The 21,246-nt window shown below is 40.2% G+C and overlaps 1 protein-coding gene and 2 pseudogenes across 1 annotated transcript in view; 1 reads left to right on the plus strand and 2 right to left on the minus strand.

Annotated features, from left to right (window-relative positions):
* Positions 1-1,106: 1,106 nt before the first annotated feature.
* Positions 1,107-1,932, minus strand: LOC123819859 (annotated as a pseudogene).
* A 4,485-nt stretch (positions 1,933-6,417) lies between these two features.
* Positions 6,418-21,246, minus strand: part of LOC123819766 (methylthioadenosine phosphorylase) — a 49,562-nt gene continuing 34,733 nt past the window's right edge. The window contains exons 5-8 of the mRNA XM_045840313.1: positions 19,089-19,191; positions 13,885-14,124; positions 9,527-9,649; positions 6,418-7,138 (exon numbers count right to left, since the gene is read on the minus strand). Of these exons, the coding sequence (XP_045696269.1) occupies positions 7,100-7,138; positions 9,527-9,649; positions 13,885-14,124; positions 19,089-19,191 (505 nt within the window). The 3' untranslated portion in view covers positions 6,418-7,099. The remainder of the gene's footprint in view (positions 7,139-9,526; positions 9,650-13,884; positions 14,125-19,088; positions 19,192-21,246) is intronic.
* Positions 14,979-15,681, plus strand: LOC123819688 (annotated as a pseudogene).

Genomic DNA, 21,246 nt, shown 5'->3' on the forward strand with positions numbered 1-21,246 from the left:
GAATTCTTGCTTACCAACACTTTCTTCTTTTGAGCACTTTGAATATGTTATCCCATTGGCTTCTGGCCTCTGTTGTTTCCACCATAAAGTCAGGTTTTAATATTAATGGGGTTCTTTTGTAAGTGATAAGTCATTTTTTTTCTTGCTCCTGTCAAGATTTTTCCCTTGTCTGTGGCTTTCAATGTTTTTGCTGTGATGTTTCTGTTTATAGACCTCTTTACATTTATCCTACTTAGAGTTTCTTGCACTTCCTAGTTTGGAGTTTTCCCACACATGTGAGAAGTTGTCAGCCACAATTTCTTCAAATGTTGCTGCACTTAATAGTGTTCCACATTTCTCTGAAGCCCTGTTCATCTTTAAAAGTTAGTTTTTCTCTTTGTTCTTCATGCTGCATAATCACTATTGCTCTTTCCTCAAATTTGTTAATTATTTCTCCTGCTAGTTCGAATTTACTATTGAGTCCTTTTAATGAATTTTACTTCAATTATACTTTTCACCTATAGAATTCTCAGGGTTCTTTTTTATAATTTCTGTCTCTTTATTGATATTCTCTATTTGCTGTGATATTTTCATCCTTCATTTTCTGTTCTTTAACCATTGGTTTCCTTTTGTTCTTTGAAAATATTTGTAATGGCTACTTTGAAGACTTTGTTTAATTTGACATCTGGTTGCTCTCACAAGCAGTTTCTGTTGTTTGCTTTTTTTTTTTTTTTTAGCCCAGTGTGTGGATCATGCTTTCCTGTTTCCTTGCATGACTAATAATTTGTGTTGGAAACTGGCATTTTAGATAATGTATTATATCAACTCTGAATACTGGTGCCTCCCTTCTGGTGCTTGCTGTTATTTGTTAGGTTTATTTGTTGTTGTTGCTGTTATTTTGGTTTGTTTAGCAACCAGTGGGATTATTTTAGTAGAGTCTATTTCTTTCCTGCACTGGTAAACTTCTGATATTGCTCCCCAGAGAGCATATCCTTGGGTTATGCCCACTGTCATCCTGGGGTAACAGTGTATGTGTGTGGGTTTTTTTTCATTTTTAGAAACTTTATTTTTCATCAACCTTATTTCTATTTTGCTTAAGAGTTAGTGGGAAAACAGCTTAAGACCACTCATGGTCTTGTTCCTACCCATTCAGTGTCCTGCCCAGTGCAGGCTGCAGACCAGTCTCCAGTGGTGGGCTGAGCACTCTCAGTAGGAAACTGCTGAACAGGCCCAGAGGGCACCTGCACCTTCAGACCAGTCAGTGACCTCAGGCTGAGCAGCAGTGAACTCAGGAGCAGGAGCCATCCATTCACCCAAAGTGCTTTCTTGGTCACAGCTTTTTCAGCAGTGAGCAGCCTGCCCTTCCTTTTCAATTTTTTTCAGGATCTCTGTAGAAGTAGGAATCAGGAATGACCTCCCTTGGGTGCCCACAGGAGATGGTGCCACACATGCGCAAAACTTCCTGGGCCAGCATCCGCCACATTAGACCCACTACATGAACTCCTTTGTTGTTGCCGGGGACCACAATGAACACATAGCCCAGGTTAGTCTGTAGAGGCTGGCAGCCAACCCTGGAATCAATAACCACCAAACTTCAGAAGTTTGGCTCCTGGGAGGCTGCCTGGATCTGACTGGTGAAGGTTCTAGGAGTGAAATAGCCCACAATAGCAGTGGCTCCAGTGGTGGCAGCAAACTTCAGATCAGCTCTCTGGACAGTGTTCCTGGACGATTTCACATTGACAGCAGAGGGGTTTTCAATGACGACAATGACATCAGCTGCCAGCAGAAGCTTCTCCCACGTTCTCTTCAGATTTATGATGTAAATACCATCACCTTTCCCTCTGTAGACATACCTCTGCATTTGGAAGTCAAGCCACCTAAGTGGGTTCATGCTGCAAGGAATTTGAGGACATCCTCCTTCTTCACTTGCAGGACACCAAGGGCTCTGGACATTGTGAAAGTTTCCTTTTAAGTTATGAAAGACCCGAGAACAAGGCTGAACAAGGTCGTAGGGGCCTCTCTCTGGTTGGAGAAGAGGAAGGAGGGACAGTGGTTTTTACAGGGTTCTTTCTGGCTGTCTCTTTCCCTGACCATATCCAGCTGTTAAGCTTTACTAATTGCTGAGTGATTGCTTTATTGCTTTCAATATCTTAGGGAATAAATTGCTCACCTATAAAACAATGAAATTCAGTTATTAGGATTAGTTTTATCTCCAGTCTCTTCCCAGCCATGTCCTTCCCAGGTTCTCTCATGCAAGAGAGAACCAGCTATGCTGGCTCATAGCCAGCCCATAGTTAAACTTACATGTCCAGTAATTCCACTAATATCAAACTAATTGCCCTTCACTACAACCCCATTTTCGAGAGCACCCTTAGGCTTGAACTTCTCTATTCTGTTTCAAATGAAGTCAGTTCCTTTAGTGAAAGAATAGGAGCTCTCTGGTTTATGGCCTGCTCTCCCTCCAGCAGAGACATCTCTGCAGTCGTGCCTTTGGAGGCAGAAGTGAAAACATGGCGAGCTTCTCTGAGCAACGCTTCCAGTTTAGGAGCTGAGTGCTCCTTGGTGCTGGTGGTGGGGAAAGTACCTTTAGCTCTTTTTGGCTTGACTCTCCCAGCATGGAATCACCACCTAACCAGCCACAAGAAAGATGATTGGGACTCCAGTATTTTTAGCAGCACCGTACTCGGGGGAGAACCTCCTTGAAGGCTAGGCAGAAGTGAAACCCCACCTCTCACCAACGCTTGCCCATAACTTAGCTTCAGTATCAGAAAGGTAGGAGGATGAGAAAATGCTGACACCCTGCCCCTCCTGGGGTGATAGCCCTTTGCTGGGAGCTGAGGAGACAGGGTCCCGTGTTCTTGGCCGCAAGCAGTTTGGAGTGAATTTTCCATCTTGCTGAGTTGGGAGAAGGGATCTCAGTTCAAATTCCACAACTCTCACTACTCTTACCAAATTGTAATACATTTTCTTAAATATGTGTTTCTTTAGTTGCTGTATATCCTTCAACCATATTGAGATTTTAACTGGTTGTTGTAAAATAATGTTCATGAGTTTTTGCTGGTGAATGAGCTGAAGTCAGTCATATCCCCCATTTCCTTTATTGCCTCTTTCTGGAACAGGTATTTTCTCTAGTAAGATTTATGTTGGAACTGTGCTGTTTTACACTTCAAGCTATCCTATTTTCCATCTCTTTATTTCTCTATACATCCTGGTTTTTTTTCTTGAGTTCATAATCCACTTCACCAATTTTCTCTCCAAATCTAATGTTCTGAATAACACTTCTAATTTTATTGACTATATTTAAAATTTCCATCAGTACTATTTAGTTCAAAAATCTGCCTAATAGTTTTCAGCTAGTCTTTTTTTCGTATGGCCTTGTTCCTAATCATTTATCAAATAAATATGTACTTCATAGTATATATCAGACCCATTCTTAAATTCTAAGGAATTTTGATTGCTTCAAACGCTAAGCTTGTTTGCTACTGTTACAATTGTATGAGATGCTATATACACTATTTTTTATCTTAATTCAAACGGGGAGGCTGCCATCTTCCACTTCCTGTTTGGATGAAGGTAACTTTGAATTAGAATATAACTTTTTGCAACTGACTAAATTAATGGATACAGACACTAAAGCTGATGATGGCTGCTAATAACTGAGAGGAAATAGTATGACCTTTCCAATGGAAGAACAAACCACCCAGTGTTGAAAAATGGATCTGTCTAGATTCAATGTATCAATTTAGAGGAAATAGAGGACAGAAGATTGTTAAACTACACTATTGAGATGTGGTTTCAAAAATCTGGACTGTATGAAACTCTCAAGGACAAATTGGGTTTCATCAAACTGTAAAGAGAGAGAGGGAACATAAAGAATAAAAGAAGGGAAGGGAGAGTGGGCGAGAGGGAGAGTGAAAGATCAAAAATGTGTATCAACCACTTGCAGTGTGTGAACTTTAACTAGATCCTGATTCAAATTAACTGTGTAAAAAAATGGCCCTTTTGAAACACTTGAACTTCCACATATTCACTGCATATTTGATGACATTAAGGAATCTTTATTTGCTTTTTGTGTGCTAATGGTTTTATGGCTCTTAAAAAGAAACACTGAAATATTCATGTATTAAATTATGTGATACGAGAAATGCTTCAAAACACATGGGAGGAGGGTAGGGGTGGGAGTTTAGATTGGTTGAGGTAATTTTTAAATTTTTACTTTTAGAAGGGAGGAAGGGAAACATCAATTTTTGAGATACATCCATCAGCTGCCTCTCGCATGCCCCCAACTGGGGACTCGACCCACAACCAAGGCACGTGCCCTCACCAGGAATATGGGACCTAACCCTTTGGTTCATAGGCCGGCAGCACTCAATCCATTGAGCCACACCAGCCAGGGCTGAGATAATTCTTGAAGCTGGGTGATGGCTAAGGGTTCATACTGTTCTTTGTATACATTTGGAATTGGCTTTCCTATTACTTTAGCCTTGTAATCTTGATTTTTATGGAGGGGGGATTTGTAAACTAAAGTGAGGTCAAAAAGAGCAGTTCAGGAATGTGTCGTCACATTCCAACATGCAGACTTTTAAAGCTGGAATCATCTACAAAACTGAGGGCATAGTTTGAAAACACTGACAATTTCCTTTTAATCTTCTCTAAATGATATCATCAAATGCTTTTTTTATTCTCTAAAAATGTACTCTTTAACAAAATACCTATGAAATCAAGCACATATCTGTTTTAGTTGCCCAGTGTAAACAACTCCAGGATGTACTGAGGTAATTAGCAAAACATTTTTAGGTCTCAAATGTAACCCTGTTATTCCAGCCATCTCTTCTCTTTTGGTTGACACTGCATATGAACTATTCTGGTTGTCTCATCCTCAAAATCAAGAAAAACAATAAGCAGCCCACAATGCCAATAAAGATTTCTAAGTTAACAAAAATAATCAGTAATTGGGCATTCTTCCAAGGGTCTATCTAAGTAACTAAGCTAGAACTTTCCCAATATGCCCATAATCTACTAGAGAAACTTCCAAATGCTCAAAGTAATCATGGTGTTTGCTAAATTTTGTTGTTAAAAAGCTAGATACATTCCAGGAGGAAATGGTCGGCAAAATCCTCAAGAATGAAGTATGATGAAAATTATATCAGCTGTGTAAAAGGAGTGAATGATGGTTAACAGAAAACAGGAGTATAGCCTGTTTGTGAGGTCTGGAGATGAGGTTGCTAGAAAAGGCTACAGGATCAAGCTAACTACCTCTCAAAGTTGGGGAGAACGGTACTTTCTGAAGGCAGCAAGAAAAATACCCACATGTTTTTGCCTTGACCTTTTCAGACATCTAAGAATGAAAGAAAGTAGGTAAAGTATATCTTACAGGGTAGAGAAAACGATCATGAGTTCCAGAGCCAGAGAACCCTTAGACCCACTACGTCCTTGGTGGATCTCTAATGTTCAGCTCGAGTTGAAACCACTGCATTAGAGAATCTGAGAGCCAAAGTCACATGTATCCCAAATAGCTCAATATTAATGCTGGAGGACCACTGGCTTATTCCATTCTTTATAGTTAGTAGTTTATAATCTTGAAGGCAATCTCACAGACACAAAGATTAACTTTACAGATCCTTTAAACAGACAAAAGATATATCATTAAGGACCCTGTAATAGACCATAGTGGAAAGAAAATTAATGATTCTGAGAAAAAGTCTCTGTGACAGAAAATGTAAGTCCCATAAAATTAACAATTAAAATGAACTTTAAAAAACATTGGGCACAGTATACTGTGTGTATATAGTCTCTTAGTTAAGACTATGTGTTACTTGTTCAGCTGTTCTCAAGAAGTTGTTGCAAACCCTAGTATCATGGACTGTTCAAGTCATTAATGATCCCTTGTATTTTTTTAAAAGATTTTATTTATTTGCTTTTAGAGAAAGGGGACAGGAAGGAGAAAGAGAGGGAGAGAAACATCAATGTGTGAGACATACATCAATTGGTTGCCTCTCACATGCCCCCAACTGGAGACCTGGCCCACAACCCAGGCATGTGCTCTGACTGGGAATTGAACCAGAGACCTTTCAGTTCACAGGCCAGCACTCAATCCACTGAACCACACCAGCCAGCCAGCCCCCAGCCCCAAACTTTTTAAAAAAAGAAGCAAAATAAAGATGGAACTCAAAAAGAAGTCTTCTTAGTATTATCACCTTATTTTTTGCTTCATTACCATAAGTAATGTGTTTAACAATTGGATCTTTCTAAGTAATTTTCATTTTTCAAACAACTTAACTATTTGATTATATTCCTGTAGAAAAAAATATGCAGACAAATATAAAGAAAATTTAAATTATGCAGTATACCCCTAAAATACAATAAAAGATTTTATATCTTCTTAGTCTTTTGCACATTTATGTAGAATTTTAAAACAAAGTCAGTGCTGTAAAATGCTTACATATCCTTTTTTTTTATTGAGCAACCAATTCTTTGGGACATTAAATATTACATAAACACATGATCTTTAGTTGGCTGCTTCACAATCTACTTAGAGCTAAACCATAATACATTTCCAATTTTTAGATATTAAGATGGTTTTGAATATTTGCTATTAAAACTGACACTATATTAAACATTCTTCTTTATACATAAGTCTTTGTATGCATTTCTAATTTTTTAAAGATAAAAGGAGAAACCAGCACAAAATATGTAATTATTTTTAAGCCTTTGGATACATTTTACCAAACTGCTCTCCAGAAGAGTGTACCAATTTGCAGTGACACCAATAAACAGTCTAAGAGTCCCATTGTCTTCATGTTTCTTGGCAACGTGGGAAACTGCATGTTACCTCCCACCCATGTTATGAATTTAACGGGAGAAGGGTGATTGGTATCTTCTTGTCTTTGTTCTACAGTGTAGGAATGTTTCCATGTTTCCTGGTTATTTGCTTTCCCTCTTTTTCGAAGCAGTCTGTGTCTCTCAGAAGACACCCTTCACATTGGCACAGTCTTGTCTTATCACATTTTCTTCCTCAGCGGGTAAGGGCATGAAAGCTTTCCACATTTCAAATTAAGCAGGAATTCCCGAAATGACTAGACTTAGAAAGTCTTCTTGCCTTCTGGGCAGCCAGGCTATTTTAATGTCTTGGTAATAAAACAGAGAACTGGGCCATATTCTGAGGGAAAAAGTAGGCACAGATTAAAATTAACCAAGCAATTACTGGTTTTTATGCATGATTTTATTGTACTTGGAATGCTGTTAAAAACCGTATTTTGATTTTAGAGTGAAGACTCATGGGATATGCACTTTATTAACGCCCCAGAAAATTTTCATGTTCACCAAAGTAAAAATCACTAACCAGATGTGGGACTTTCTACATTGCTCCAAACTGATTCCTTACTGATCTTTCCTGGAAAGCGAGGTTCACAATGCTCATCACAGAACATTGTTCTCGTGGTCACCTATCTCCATCTGCTGTGTAGGACACATCTTACACACAAATCACCAGTCAGGCTTTTGTTTATGCAACCTTCATCTTTCATCTTACCCTAGTGGAAAATCACTGGAATTTTAATACGCTACTATCTGTAGACAGAATAGGACCTTCTTCATGACAGCAAGTCTTATGTATCTTTGTAAACCACAGCCTGACATATAGTGGGTACTCACTGTTTATGAAATGAATTAGTGAGTGAATGAATGATATAAAGTTCAGTGCTGAGAGAATTGAAAAATCCTACCCCAGAATAAGGAATTACTATAAGGTGTTCCTTAATGCCATACAATGAAAGCCAGGAATCTCAATTTTGTCTAGAGTAGCAATTCTTCATTTTCTCTCTTTACATCACATATTCCTTTAAGAATCTGATAAAAGCTATACATACCCTTTAAAAATGCATACATAGAAACTACACAATTTATACACACTTTCGGAAGCTTCAGAGAAGAGAACACTGATTTCTATCATCCAAGATTTTTACTTAAAAATGGAGCTGTATAAATGTATTGTTTGGCAAATTATCTTTAAGTTCAAGACACTATGGTCAGATGGAGTCTTGCAGGTAACACTAACCTCAGCAGCAGCAAAAGTAGGAGCCACAGTTCCCAGAAATCACAGAATGCTTATTTAAACAGGCCAGAGTTGTGCTGCCCTATTGCATTGTATTCACTACACTGGAGTGAATGTACCCGTTTCCAAACTGGCATTTCCAAGTTCATTTTCTATCCCCCTTGTCTTCACAGTGATAATAAAGGCTTTCTGTATTTCAACTATGATGAAACACTTCATGGGGAAAAGGGTTATCATTTATTTATTAAAGAACATTCATCTCCTAGGTATATAGGTTGAAATCAACTGATATTTCTTGCTCCTTATGGATTTAAAAGTCTACCAGGAAAGATTTATGACAAATCCCCATATTCCCAACTTTGCTAGTCCTAAAGGCGCTTTAGTTTCCATGGTGTGCAGGAGCCTGCTTATGCTGGGGTGCAAGGACCAACTATGTGCGCCCTGTCCCAGCTTATCAGTGGCTTCATGTTAGCAGGCTGAAATCACCTGTGCTGGAGCATTTATACCACATAAATTGGCAAACACCACAAATCATGACGCCTCCATGCTTAGCGGTTGGCATTTACTACCATATTGTGTCCTCATCACACTGCAATTGTGGCTCTCATTCCAGGGTTTCTTGATAGTAACTGGGGTAGGGAGGGCTTATATCAACCTTTCAAATCCTCTCTCAACTACAGCCATAAGACCTGAGAGTAAAGGTGCGTTCTAGAAGACCTCAGGATATATTTGGCTACCCTCTTTGGATATTAGGTAAATGTCATATCTGATTAATTTGAGGCAACTCTGTATCTAATATGGTTAATCAAGAGTCACAAGATGTCCAAATAATAATCATGTATCTCTGAGCTTGGCTTAAATTCCAGAATGGGGCAAAAGTAGGTTTACAGTCGTGAGCCTGCAAAACACAGAGTTAATTTTTGTATTATCATTTATTATTCTATTATTTTCCAAACAAACAGCTGTAAACCTATTTTTGCCCCACCCTATATATTATGGGAATTAATACCAGCATTGAGAAGTTACCAATCTACAGCCCATCTTATGGTTACCATTAATCGCTGTCTTAGTTTTGCACAGCATTAGAAGGAAGCAGATATTCCTGGGCACCATTTTGTAGTGCTATGTCAGTTTTAGCTTTAAAGGCTGCAGCCACTTTGCAAGAATCTGCCAAAGAAAAAAACAGCTCCCTTAGCGACATAGGCCACATGCAGAGCTGGCACTATTCACCTTCAGAGTAAGGCTCAGAGACGCACTGAGGAGCAAAACCATGCTGAGAACCTAGCAGGCCAGATACAATGCATTACCAGCCAAACATGCCTACACAATTTCACAAGTGGTGCTTACTGTTGTAGTAACTGGGTGAAGGTTCTCAGAAAACACATAGGCTAGTATAAAGCCATTAGGAGATGGACCAAAGGTGAATTGCAAATAAGAGGAAAGGTGTGGAGGATCTATGGAAGCGTCTGCTTGCAGATGGCTCAGGATACTCACCTTCAGGTTATGAAGGGTTTCTGACCATTCCATGGACCCTATCTGAGGTATGGTAGTGAGGAGTAAACTTGTGGCTTTATTGGCATTTTCTTTCAGGGTCTTTAAAACCCGGTCCACTGAAACCTAGGGAAACAACAGCACAGGATGTTACCAGCAAGTACAAATTGCGCTGCTTCTTATGGAACATTTTCCTAAGTTCCTACCTGATCTGTAAACTCAGTTTACCTGTTTTAATCCCGAGTCCAAGTTCTGCATTTATCAAGATGATCTCAGTCCATTGGGAGGTCTTGGAGAAACCTAATGACAGCTCTGAAAAGCCCCGTATCTAACATGGGGCCCAAGAAGCTATCCCAGCTGTCTTCTGTGTTAGCCTGGTCTAGGGAGCTGTGGCCATTCTCCCCAGATCCAGAGAATAGATTCCAGTCATAAAACTGTTGCTACGCTGGATAACCAACCAGTCAGAAAATAAACATGTCTTTTCAGAGAAGTTTTCCAGCTAACAAAGAAGAATGATGGAATCAAAGTATCGTTTTTTTCTTTTAACAGCTCTCAACAAATTAATGGGTAGGCCGCTCACATCACAAAACAAAACAAAAAAAAAACCCCAACCAAATAAACAATCCACTCTCCTGACGGAAAACTGAACACTATGTATGACACCTAAATCTGATCAAATCTCTAGATCCAGCTGCCAATTTATACAAAATATAGAGGACAGAGAATCTGGTGAAACTACTCAGAAGAGGTGATTTCAGCAGTTCAGACTGTGGGAAACTATAGGTCAAGTCACTTGGTTTCTTTTTAGGAAACTTGGAAGAAAAAAACCACTTGAGTTTTTTGAGATAACTAGAAACTTGAACTTTGCCTGGGAATATGAAGGAATTACGGCTAGAATGTGCTAACAATAATGTGGTTCTGTCAAATACCTCCTCACATGTTTATGGACAAAGTTATGGGTCAGAGTATAGATGAAATATGATTGGCTATAAGTTGATATGATAATGGTTGAAGCTGGATGTTGGATTCATGGAAACCTGTAGTACTGTCTACTTTGTATGTAACTAAAATTGCTCCATGAGGAAAAGGTAGAAAAGGCTGTAACTATATAACATGAGTGATCAGAGTAGTACTTGTCACACTGCGCTGTACTCAGAAGAAATCCAGGATTCAGGGGCACAATGATTACAGCTTTCATCCCATTTCCTGGAGTATAAAGCCTAGGTTCCTGCCATAAACATCCAGATGTGTTTAGAAAAAATGGTCAGTACCGTAGTAGAGGGAGTCCCACTGCTGTAGGAACACAAAGTGGGACCAGCTGGTGCCTGCCAGGCACAGGTGCAGGCACATTTTAAGCAGAGCCTGGGAATGTGGGGTCCTAAAGCATGCAAGAGATTTACCTTATTTTACTTTTTCCTTCTTTTTCCTGTGACTGACATTTCTATACAGACTCCAACTTCTCTTGGTTCCTGCTGTTGGGCTCCACCCAAAATACCTGGCAACCTCCTCACAATCAAATCTAATCCTTGAACAGCTCAAATCTCAAGGTTCTTTCACAAACTTTTTATCCTTCCACCCCTGACTCCATCACTGCTATGATCCAATGACCACCCTCCTGGGAGTGAGCGCTATACGAGCTGCTCTACACATACAGTTTGGCTTGCTTCTCCCAGTAATCTAGCAAGGTCAAGATTGAAACTGAGCAACTTACACTCCCCACCCAAAAGCCCTGGCTCCAACCTATGGAAGAGTAACTTGTTAAATAACATGCCAGGTATCACAAGCAAATGGAGCAATAGGAATTTGAAGGTGGGTTGGCGACTCTAAAATCTTTCTATCACACACCAGGCTGTACATCTGGGTTGAAGCACAATGATATATATTCATGGCTGGCTGAGATGAGGCTGTCTTTCTTATACCTTTCTTAAAGCACTTAACATTACTTGCCCTCATGCCTTATCACTTACACAGAACTTAGTTTCGCTATTTTTTTAAAAAAATTATAAATCGATAAGGTGGATTTAAAAAAAAATAAGTTGTTTAAGATTTGTGTATTTATTTTTAGAGAGACAGGAATAGAGGCAGAAAGAGAGGGAGAGAAACATCCAAGTGCAGATGAAACATCAATGTGTGGTTATTTCTCACACGCCCCCTACTGGGGACCTGGCCTACAACCCAGGCGTGTGTCCTGACTGGGAATTGAACTGGCGACCTTTTGGTTCGCAGGCTGGCACTCAATCCACTGAGCTACATCAGCCAAGGCTCTACTTAAAAAAAAAAAATAAATAAAAAAAAAATCCTCAGCCAGAGACATATTTATTGATTTTAGAGAGAGAGGGAGCTGGGACACAGGGAGAGAGGAAGAAAGGGAGAGGGAGAGGAAGAAGGAGGGAGGGAGACAGAGATAGAGAGAGACAGAGACATCGATAGATTGCCTTCTGTAGACACCCAACCAAAGATCCAACCCCACAAGCTTTTGGTATATGGGATGATGCTGCAACCAACTGAGTCACCTGGCACTGACAAGGGCTAGTTTTTCTTTTAACTGAAGTAGTTCCAATTGACCACTTTCCAAGCCTCGTGTGGCCCACTAAAGGAAAGGACTGTTAGCTCTGCAGAGGAGAAATAGTCCTAGATTAGCAGAAAGCCACAGGCAGGAAACCATGTGTTCTCAGCGGGTGGCAGACACTGAAGTCTGCCCCCTAGGTGATCCGAGCCGGTAAGTCAGGGACTATGTTGTGCCAGGATTTACTAAATCTCTTACGTTAGAAAGCATCCTCATAAATAATTACACTGAGTAGTCAGGATAAGGCATCACACAAAACAAGGGACCTGTGTTCATCTATGACTCCAAATCCATATAAAAGGGTGGACAGACAGCAAGAATATCCTGCTCAGTTTTACATGACACTGGATGTTAAAACAAGCAGGTCTGAGATGGCGGTAAGGGTCCCCTTGCAGAAGATGTCACCTGTCCTCAATGTGCTCAGAACAGCCACCCCTACATTTTTTTCTTACTTCAAAATTCCTTCACTGTAGTTCTGTCCCTTTCTCTATTTTAAAATAAGACAAATGATCTGGCTTCTTCAAGTAAAATGTAGGGGATAAAAAGACAGAGGGGAATATTAGGTTAAAAGAGACATATTCAAATGAAATGTGTGCATTATAAAGGATCCTTACTTGAATAGTTGAAAATGATGATATAAGAGGGAAAATGTGAACAGCCTGGATATTTGCTTATACTCAGGAATTAATGTAAATATTTTTGGTGCCATAACGGTCCTGTGGTTATTCTTTATTATTTTATAAAAAAGAAAAGAGGTCTTCTAGAAAAATATTTACTTCAAACTAATGAGGGTGGGTGAGAGAGAAGAGGTAGGGACATAGACATGACACAAAGGAGGCAGTGGCTGAGAACTGGAAAGCTGAGTGATGGGTCACTGGCGCTCATCACACTAGACTCTCTACCTTTGCAGATGCTTGAAGTTTTCAACAATGAAAAAAACTTGCTTTGGAAGCCTGACCTCGGTAGTCCAGTATCCTCAAACACCAGTTGGACCTTGCTGTGTTTCCTGCCTAAGACCCCTAACGGACTTCCCACCTGAAATACACATCTCCTCAGCCCTGCCTCCCTCTGGCTCCCTCCTCTCCAGGCCACTCAAGCAGGCCCACGTTTCCTATCACACGTAAGGAAGGTGCCCCAGACTTCTAATATTCAGCTGACTGAACTGGATTCGTACTCCTATAACTCAACACACTATTTCTTTATAACCCTGAGCTTTCTCACACTGCTTGCTTAATCTCTAACCACTCCCCAAAAAAACCAGAGTGTTGGCTCCTTACAAACTTGTTTCATTTGCTGTCATACTCCTCACTGAGCAATGCATCAGTCATAGTAGGTTAAACAGGTAAGATATGAATATAGTATACACTTACCAGAAAGAGGTAATAAAAAACACAAAGTTTTTTTCCTTAAAAACAAAAATAGAACAGATAGCAGCACAGCACAAGGAAATTATAATCAAAAGACCTTTAATCTTAATAAAACACCCAAGTTTTGATATGATTCCCAACATACTTATATGCCTACAATGTACTAGTCATATTAATCCTTGGGTAAGTGCCTTTTTCTTTCCTATGAAGACCTAGGTTCTTACTTTCCAAAGAGGACTTTTGAAAATATCTGGTAATACCCAACAGACAATGCATTAAAAGTTGACCTTAAAACCTGGTAAAAAGGTACCTTTTGGAACTAAAGCAAGAGAAACAAATAGTTAAGATTTTCTCTTATAGGTGCTCATGGCACCCAGAAGCTCAGGCACCTAGAAACATACATGCTTTGGAGAGAGAATCCCACCTACCGCTTCTTCGTGTTCCTTCCAGCAATCATAATCTGTTGCCATGGCAATACTTGCATAGCAAAGTCCAGCCTCCTTAGCAAGAACCACCTCTGGAACTGTGGTCATGTTGATAACATCCGCTCCCCAGGTTCGAAACATGAAGCTTTCTGCCCGGGAACTGAATCGAGGTCCTTCGATTGTAATCATCGTCCCTTTTGAATGGCACCGCAGCCCTAGCTTCTTAGCAGTTTCTGTGAGGACCTAGAAGAGAAAGAACCACAAACTGGTGGTGGGAAAATGAAGACAACTGCATTCGAACAACGATAAAAAAAAAAAAAAAGATTAAAAAGAAAAAAAAAAGAACCTCAAACTCAAAGCATACAAACCTAACAGCAGCTTATAATTTTATTTTCTCCCTTGAAATTTAAAAAGTTGATTAAAGATTTTTAGCATAAAAGCCTAGTAGCTGTAGGCCCTCAGAGAGAACCCAGGAGATCCCAGTTTCCCAGTTACATATCCGATCTCCCCAGCCCCTGCACATACAGCTCACAGAACAAGAGCAAACGCTGAAGTTTTTCTAAGCACTAAGAATCTGTTGACATGTTTTAATCTCATTTATTTTTTTCTTTTCTTTTTAAAGATTTTATTTATTTATCTTTAAAGAGAGGGGAAGGAGGAAGAAAGACATCAACATATGGTTGCCTCTTGCATGTCCCTTACTGGGGACCCAGGCATGTGCCGTAGACTGGGAATTGAACTGGCAACCCTTTGGCTCTCAGGCCAGTGCTGAATCCACTGAGCTATACCAGCCAGGGTCATTTATTTCTTAACAGCTTAAAGAGACTAAGCTGGGCTGTGCACAACAGCTTGAGTCCAGGCTCTTAACCTCCACGGCTCAGCTAAGGTGGCGCTCCTCATTCACATCTCTTCAAAGAGACATTCTGAGAACTGTCTCCAAGCTCCTGAGAAATTCATTCTCACTGCTCTTTTGTAAAAAATCTGAAAACTTCTGTGAATGCTTTTTTTGACTACAAAGTAGTTTCTTCATAATCTCTTCTGCCAGTTGCCTTTCCAAGGACACACATTAAAAAGAGCACACTATTTTTTCAGGGGCCATGCTCATTTTTTCTGTCCAAGGAAAAATATATCTTAGCACCCCTTTAGTGGCAAGGCCACATGTGGATTTTAGAGACATTATTTATAAGTTTGATCACTTTTTCCAGTGTCTAATTAATAACATCTAAACTTCAGGTTATTAATTAATTTTATTTTCTTTTTGGCCTGTGCTTCAACATTTTTTTAATTAAAAAAACTAGTCTTTTTGAACTGGAAGTAGTGTCCGGGTCTCTTCCCTTTTGTGGTCACCGCTGAGGCACCAAGTGACTGTTCAATCCCTTTGTGACGCCTGACCAGAGCAAGAACTGTAAAAGGCATTTCAATGCGCCTTCCCACATTCACAGAAAGACTATGTCTTCTCCTCTTTCCAAAGAGCTGAGACAGATGTACAATGTTCAGTCCATGCCCATCCAAAAAGATGATGAAGTTCGGGTTGTGCAAGGACATTACAAAGGGCAGCAAACTGGCAAAGTGGTCCAGGTTTACAGGAAGAAATACATCACTTACATTGAACGGTTACAGTGGGAGAAAGCTAATGGTACAACTGTTCATGTGGGCATTCACCCCAGCAAGGTGGTTATCACTAGACTAAAACTAGACAATGACTGCAAAAAGATCTTTGAACGTGAGGCCAAATCTCGCCAAGTAGGAAAGGAAAAGGGCAAATACAAGGAAAAAACAATTGAGAAGATGCAGGAATAATGTAATCTTATATACAGCTTTAATTAAAAACTTGCAATGGAAAAAAACAACTAGTCTTTTAAATTTAACTGTTAATTAAGCACTGCTGAAAATTCCCTCAACCTTTGTATGTCTTATTTCTCTCACCTATAGAATGGGAATTGTAACACTGTATGACGATTAAATGAGCTACCGTTTGTGTGCAGTCTGCAGGTTCTCCCCGTGTCTGGGTGGGTTTCCTCTGAGTACTCACATCCCAGAGATGTGACATCAGGTGGTTTCTGCCCTGTCCTGGTCTGAGTGAGTGCGGGTGTGCTGAGAGTGCCCTGAGATGGAAGGGCCTCCAGTCTAAGGTGGGTTCCCGCCTGATGCCCTGAGCTGCCGGCAGATGAGGTCTGGCCACCCGTGACCCTGAACTAGAATAAGCAGGTTGGAGAATAACTATCTTACCTGCTTTTATTCATCTTTCTTAAATGTACGTATAGCTCACATTTATTTCAATGTTTAATATTAGAAAGGTTTTGGGTCTTTATATTTAGAAGTTTGGTGATATTTTTGTCACCAGAAATATGACATAAAAACTCAATTCTTGTCTATCGCAGCCTTCTGTACAATTGATTTCATTGTTCATCATTTTGCATTAAAGTTGCAATCTCCAAGAACCCATCATCAGGGTTAAACGAGGATTTATTGTACTGGCAGCTTTTATAGGCTCACCAAATAACTGGCAAAGATTCCTGGGAGATTATATATTTATTTATTTGTAAGTATATATAATAATATATATGTATGTAAATAAATATAAAATATATTGACTCAAAGTCAATAAAAGGCTCCGATGTAGGGAAGTCTTGCCTGTTTATGTCTGAATCACATAAGTAAATTAATCTACTTCCTTAAAAATAACTTATACTATGCTATGACAGTGAAAGAATTTTAATTAGAGCCACAGCATTTCCAAACTTAGAACCATGACGAGCACAGACAACAAATAGTTGCTGCTTCATCACAACGTTTACTCATTCTCTATATACTGAAAATAAGATTATGCCTAATTGAACCTTTTCCTGAAAGAGTACAGGTTATAAATGCAAGGGCCTAAATCACATCCCCCCTCACTTTTTTCAAAGTTAATATATAACCAGCCCAGTCCTGTCTTCATTAAATGTCTTTAAAAATCCTGAACAACCAATCTGTATGTCTCACACAACTTGAAGAGTATGTCTAGAGGTGACTGAAGGAAGATCACAGTCAGCCTGTGCCAGTGGCCTGCACATCCTTACCCTCACCCTGGGAGGCGGGTACCATGATGGGAGGGGGAGGAGGAAGCAGAGGCTCCCGGATGCGGGCTGGGCACGCTGATGGACTCTGGGGCCTCACCACTTGAACCAGCATTTTGCATCGCCATGAGAATAGATTACATCATCATAAGGTATCAGAAATACAGTTGGCAGGCTGAAAGATCTCCGGGTCTGAGGCTAAGCTGCACTGGTTTCCATGTCTTACCTAATCATAATGGAACTCCTCAATCTGCCACCATCCCTGCATATTAGCAATATTAGATCACCAGGCTAAATATATTTCATGTGTCAGGACTCCTAAAGAGCGTACTCAAAACTACTTCCTAAAATGACTTAGAAGTGACACTATTTTTGTAACAGGTAAAACCTGCATCATACAAAATGCTATCATTCCTCCATCCACGTCCTAGCGATGCAATTCACTGCCTTAAGGGAGACCACTGTTTTCTGGTCAACTTTCCAGAAACACTCTATTTGCACATAAATATTCTCATATTAATTTCTTTACACACATATACTTTAACACAAATGGGAGGATATGGTACAGCTGCTGTCTATCAAGGGAGGCCAAGTTCATTCCTGGCAACCATCACCCAGCTACCACATTTACATGTGCTCTGTATACATTACTGGCACTTCCTCCGCCCACATCTACCCAGAATACTGAAGTCATTGTTTTCTACCTGGGACAAGATCTTAAATGTCCTACTAACATGATATTGTCTCCCTAGTCTATTTCTTCCCAAACTATCCCCATTTTGAAATGGACCAGAATTTTATACACATCTAGTTTCCCCAAGAGAGCAAATTCATTATATAGACAGGTCTGTGTTTCAGTGGGAAGACCAGCAGCATTTTGATATATGTATTTCGTTGATAACTAGATACATCTAAGTACATACATACATACAAACTTAACTTGCCATTAAAAAAAGATTTTATTTATTAATTTTTTAGAGAGGGGGAAGGGAGGGAGAAAGAGAGGGAGAGAAATATCAATGTGTGGTTGCCTCTCACATGCCCCCTACTGGAGACCTGCCTCACAACCCAGGCATGGGCCCTGACTGGGAATTGAACTGGCAACCCTTTGGTTCACAGCCTGTGCTCAATCCACTGAGCTACACTAGCCAGGGCTTAACTTGCCATTTTTATGAACATGTAAAATACGTACGTTCACAGAGGTCAGAGAGAATGCACATACAGTGGTATACCTCAAATGGCTCTCCACAACCCCTGACTTTGCATTCCAGGCTTTTTTGTTTTTGGTTTTTTAAGACCACAGTGAGGTTAAGTTGACCTTGCTGTTAACTATAGGCAAACTTGTTTTCATGGCTATGCAGGGGTGAATATAAAAGCTATAACAAATCTTCTGCTATCCATATGCAAATGTTAAAGTTAGCTGAATGACTAACATGTTTACGTATTTATATTCTGTAAATTAATTTAAAAGTAGATTTCATGAGGCAGTTCACCTCTGACAATGCCTCTAATCTGTTGTGTTGCACCTGGCTTTCAAACTTGGGATTACAGTGTGATTCTGACTTTTGTGAGGCTGTCTCCAGAGTAAATTTCTCTGAAATTTTACTCTAATTTCATAGAGAAGGCTGGAGAGTAATGGCCCAACTCAGCTCAAAGACAAATGATGCCAAGCTGACAATTTATAAAGTACCAATAATAATAATAACCTAAATCATAAAAGCAGTTAGTAGTCATTGGATGTTTCAATACTAATAGGCATTGTTCAAAGCACTTTGTAGATACTACTAACTCTTTAATCCCTCACGCAGTCCTATGACGTACATGTAATCATTACCTTCATTTTACAAATGAGGAAACTGAAGCCTAGAGGTGTTAAGTAACTTGTCCAATGACACACAGCTATTAAGCTGAAGAGCAGAGATTAGACCCCAAGTAACCTGGTTGCAGACTATATACTCTTGACTTATTTGTTAGTCTATACTAAATTATTTAAAGGGTATCCTGACAGCAAACCAAAACTTAAAACCCTGCATAAGAACTTGAGAGGGGATAAGGGACCACGTGCTTATTAGCCAATTGATCTAACTCTAGATGCCACCCTGAGCCCTTATGATTTATCTTGGTGTACCTTCCAGAAAGGGCACAAACCTCTCTCGTTTTGGGGCAGAACGGCTCAGCCGCTGATATGTGGCACACTCCTCTGGCACAGGAATGACTCCCATCGTAGAAGGTCTGAGGCCTTCTGGTGGTCCTACAAAATAAAGTGAAAATGTTTTTTTGTTGTTGCTGTTTTGTTTTAAAGAAAGCCATCTCTCCATTGTCTGAGGGCCAGTGAAATCAGCTGTATCTAGATCGACACCTTGGTCCACAATCCAGAAGCAACGGCTCTGGACAAGCTGAAGGCAACTGGTAAAACAGCAGCTTCAGGATGGTATTTGGCTTCTCTGGTGCTGGGTTGGCGGCAACATACTTTCCCACAGGAACTCAAGTGTCCATGGTCCCATGGCTGAGACATAATAACCACACTGGACTGCAGGCACAACTCAATTGTGGGCTTGGGAGGGCAGGGAAAGCAATTAAGAAGTCAATATGAAAACTCCCCATTGCTGCGAACGTGGAGGACTGTACAGTAAACCCTATTTATACCCATCGTCTAGATTCAACAATTTCCAAACCTGGGTGAAATCTGCTTTATCTGTTAATATCTCCATGGCTGCAAACCCCAGATTTTGTCATTTTACCCCTACTTCAGATGGACCAAAATATGTGGACTGTTTCCATGGCAATGCCAGTATCACATCTAATAAAAATAACATCAATTCCTCAGGATCTGCTAATATATAGACCATATGCAAATTTCCCTGAGGTCCTCAAAAATGTCCATTTTGCAAAAACAGTTGCTTTAGTTTTGCGTCCAAATAAAGTCCTCATCTTGCATTTGATGGTCATGTTTTAAAATTGAGAGTAATCTGGTCACTGGGCGTGGTGACCGCCTTTCTGTGCTGGTGGTGAGTGAGCTCTGCTTGTGCGACTTGATTTTTCTCCAGGAAGAGCAATCAGCAGACCAGGAATATGGCTGCAGGGCTCCTGACAACCAGGGATGAGGTAAAGATACAACAAAAAAAAAGAAAACTACAGGCCAGTATTATTGATGAACGTAGATGCTAAAATCCTCAACAAAATATTGGCAATCTGGACGCAGCAATACATTAAAAAGACCATGGGGAATTCTGGCCAAGATGGAGGCGTACATAGAAACCCTTTGCTTCCTTGCACAACCAAAAGGAGGATAACAACCAATCTAAAATCAATAAACAACCAGAAGTGCCAGAAAATCAAACTGCATGGAACTCTGACAACCAAGGAATTAAAGAAAAAAAATCAACCAGAACAAGTAGACTGGTAAGAAATCTGTGGTAAGGCTTGTGGATGGGGCCAGCTGAGAAAAACCTCAGTGAGGATGGTGGACTGTGTGGGTGGGACTGGCTCAGAAAAACCCAGCAAGGCAGTGGACCGACCGTGCAGGCTGGCTGGCTGAAGGCAAAACTGAGAGAGTTGACTGTGGATTACGGCAGTTGCCAGCGTGGGAGAAAACAAGCAGGTGAGCAGCACTGTTTCCTCGCTGGCCCCTCCCCGATAGGCAGCATCACAGCCCAGCAGGGAGGGTTGCCCGGCCCTGGGTGAATACCCAAGGCCCTGCCCCATTACAACTTAACAGGTGGGCCAAGACAAAGAAATATGGCCCAAACAAAAGAACAGAGCATAACTTCACAGAGTTAGGTGATGAGGAGATAGCTAACCTATCTGATAGAGAATTTAAAGCCCTGATAATCAAAGTGCTCACAGATCTGATTGAGTTTAGATGAAAAATGAAAAAACAAATGAAAGATATCCAAAATGATATAAAGCAAAATATTTAGGGAACCAACTGTGACAGGAAGGAAACCAGGATTCAAAGCAACCATTTGGAACAGAAGGGAAAAAAATAAACATCCAACCAGAACAGAATGAAGAAACAAGAATTAAAAAAAGTGAAGAGAGACTTATGAACCTCTGGACAACCTGAAATGTTCCAATATCTGAATTACAGGGGTGCCAGAAGAGAAGAACAAGAGCAAGAAATTGGAAACTTATTTGAACAAATAATGAAGGAAAACTTCCCCAATCTGGTAAAGAAAACAGACTTCCAGAAGTCCAGAAAGCCCAGAGAGTCCCAGAGAAGTTGGACCCAAAGAAGGACACACAAAGGCACATCATCAAGTTACCCAAGATTAAAGATAAGGAGAGAATCTTAAAAGCAGCCAGA

Source organism: Phyllostomus hastatus, unplaced genomic scaffold (genome assembly GCF_019186645.2).
Source record: "Phyllostomus hastatus isolate PE091 unplaced genomic scaffold, TTU_PhHast_1.1 phas_contig_34, whole genome shotgun sequence".
NCBI lineage: Eukaryota > Metazoa > Chordata > Mammalia > Chiroptera > Phyllostomidae > Phyllostomus > Phyllostomus hastatus.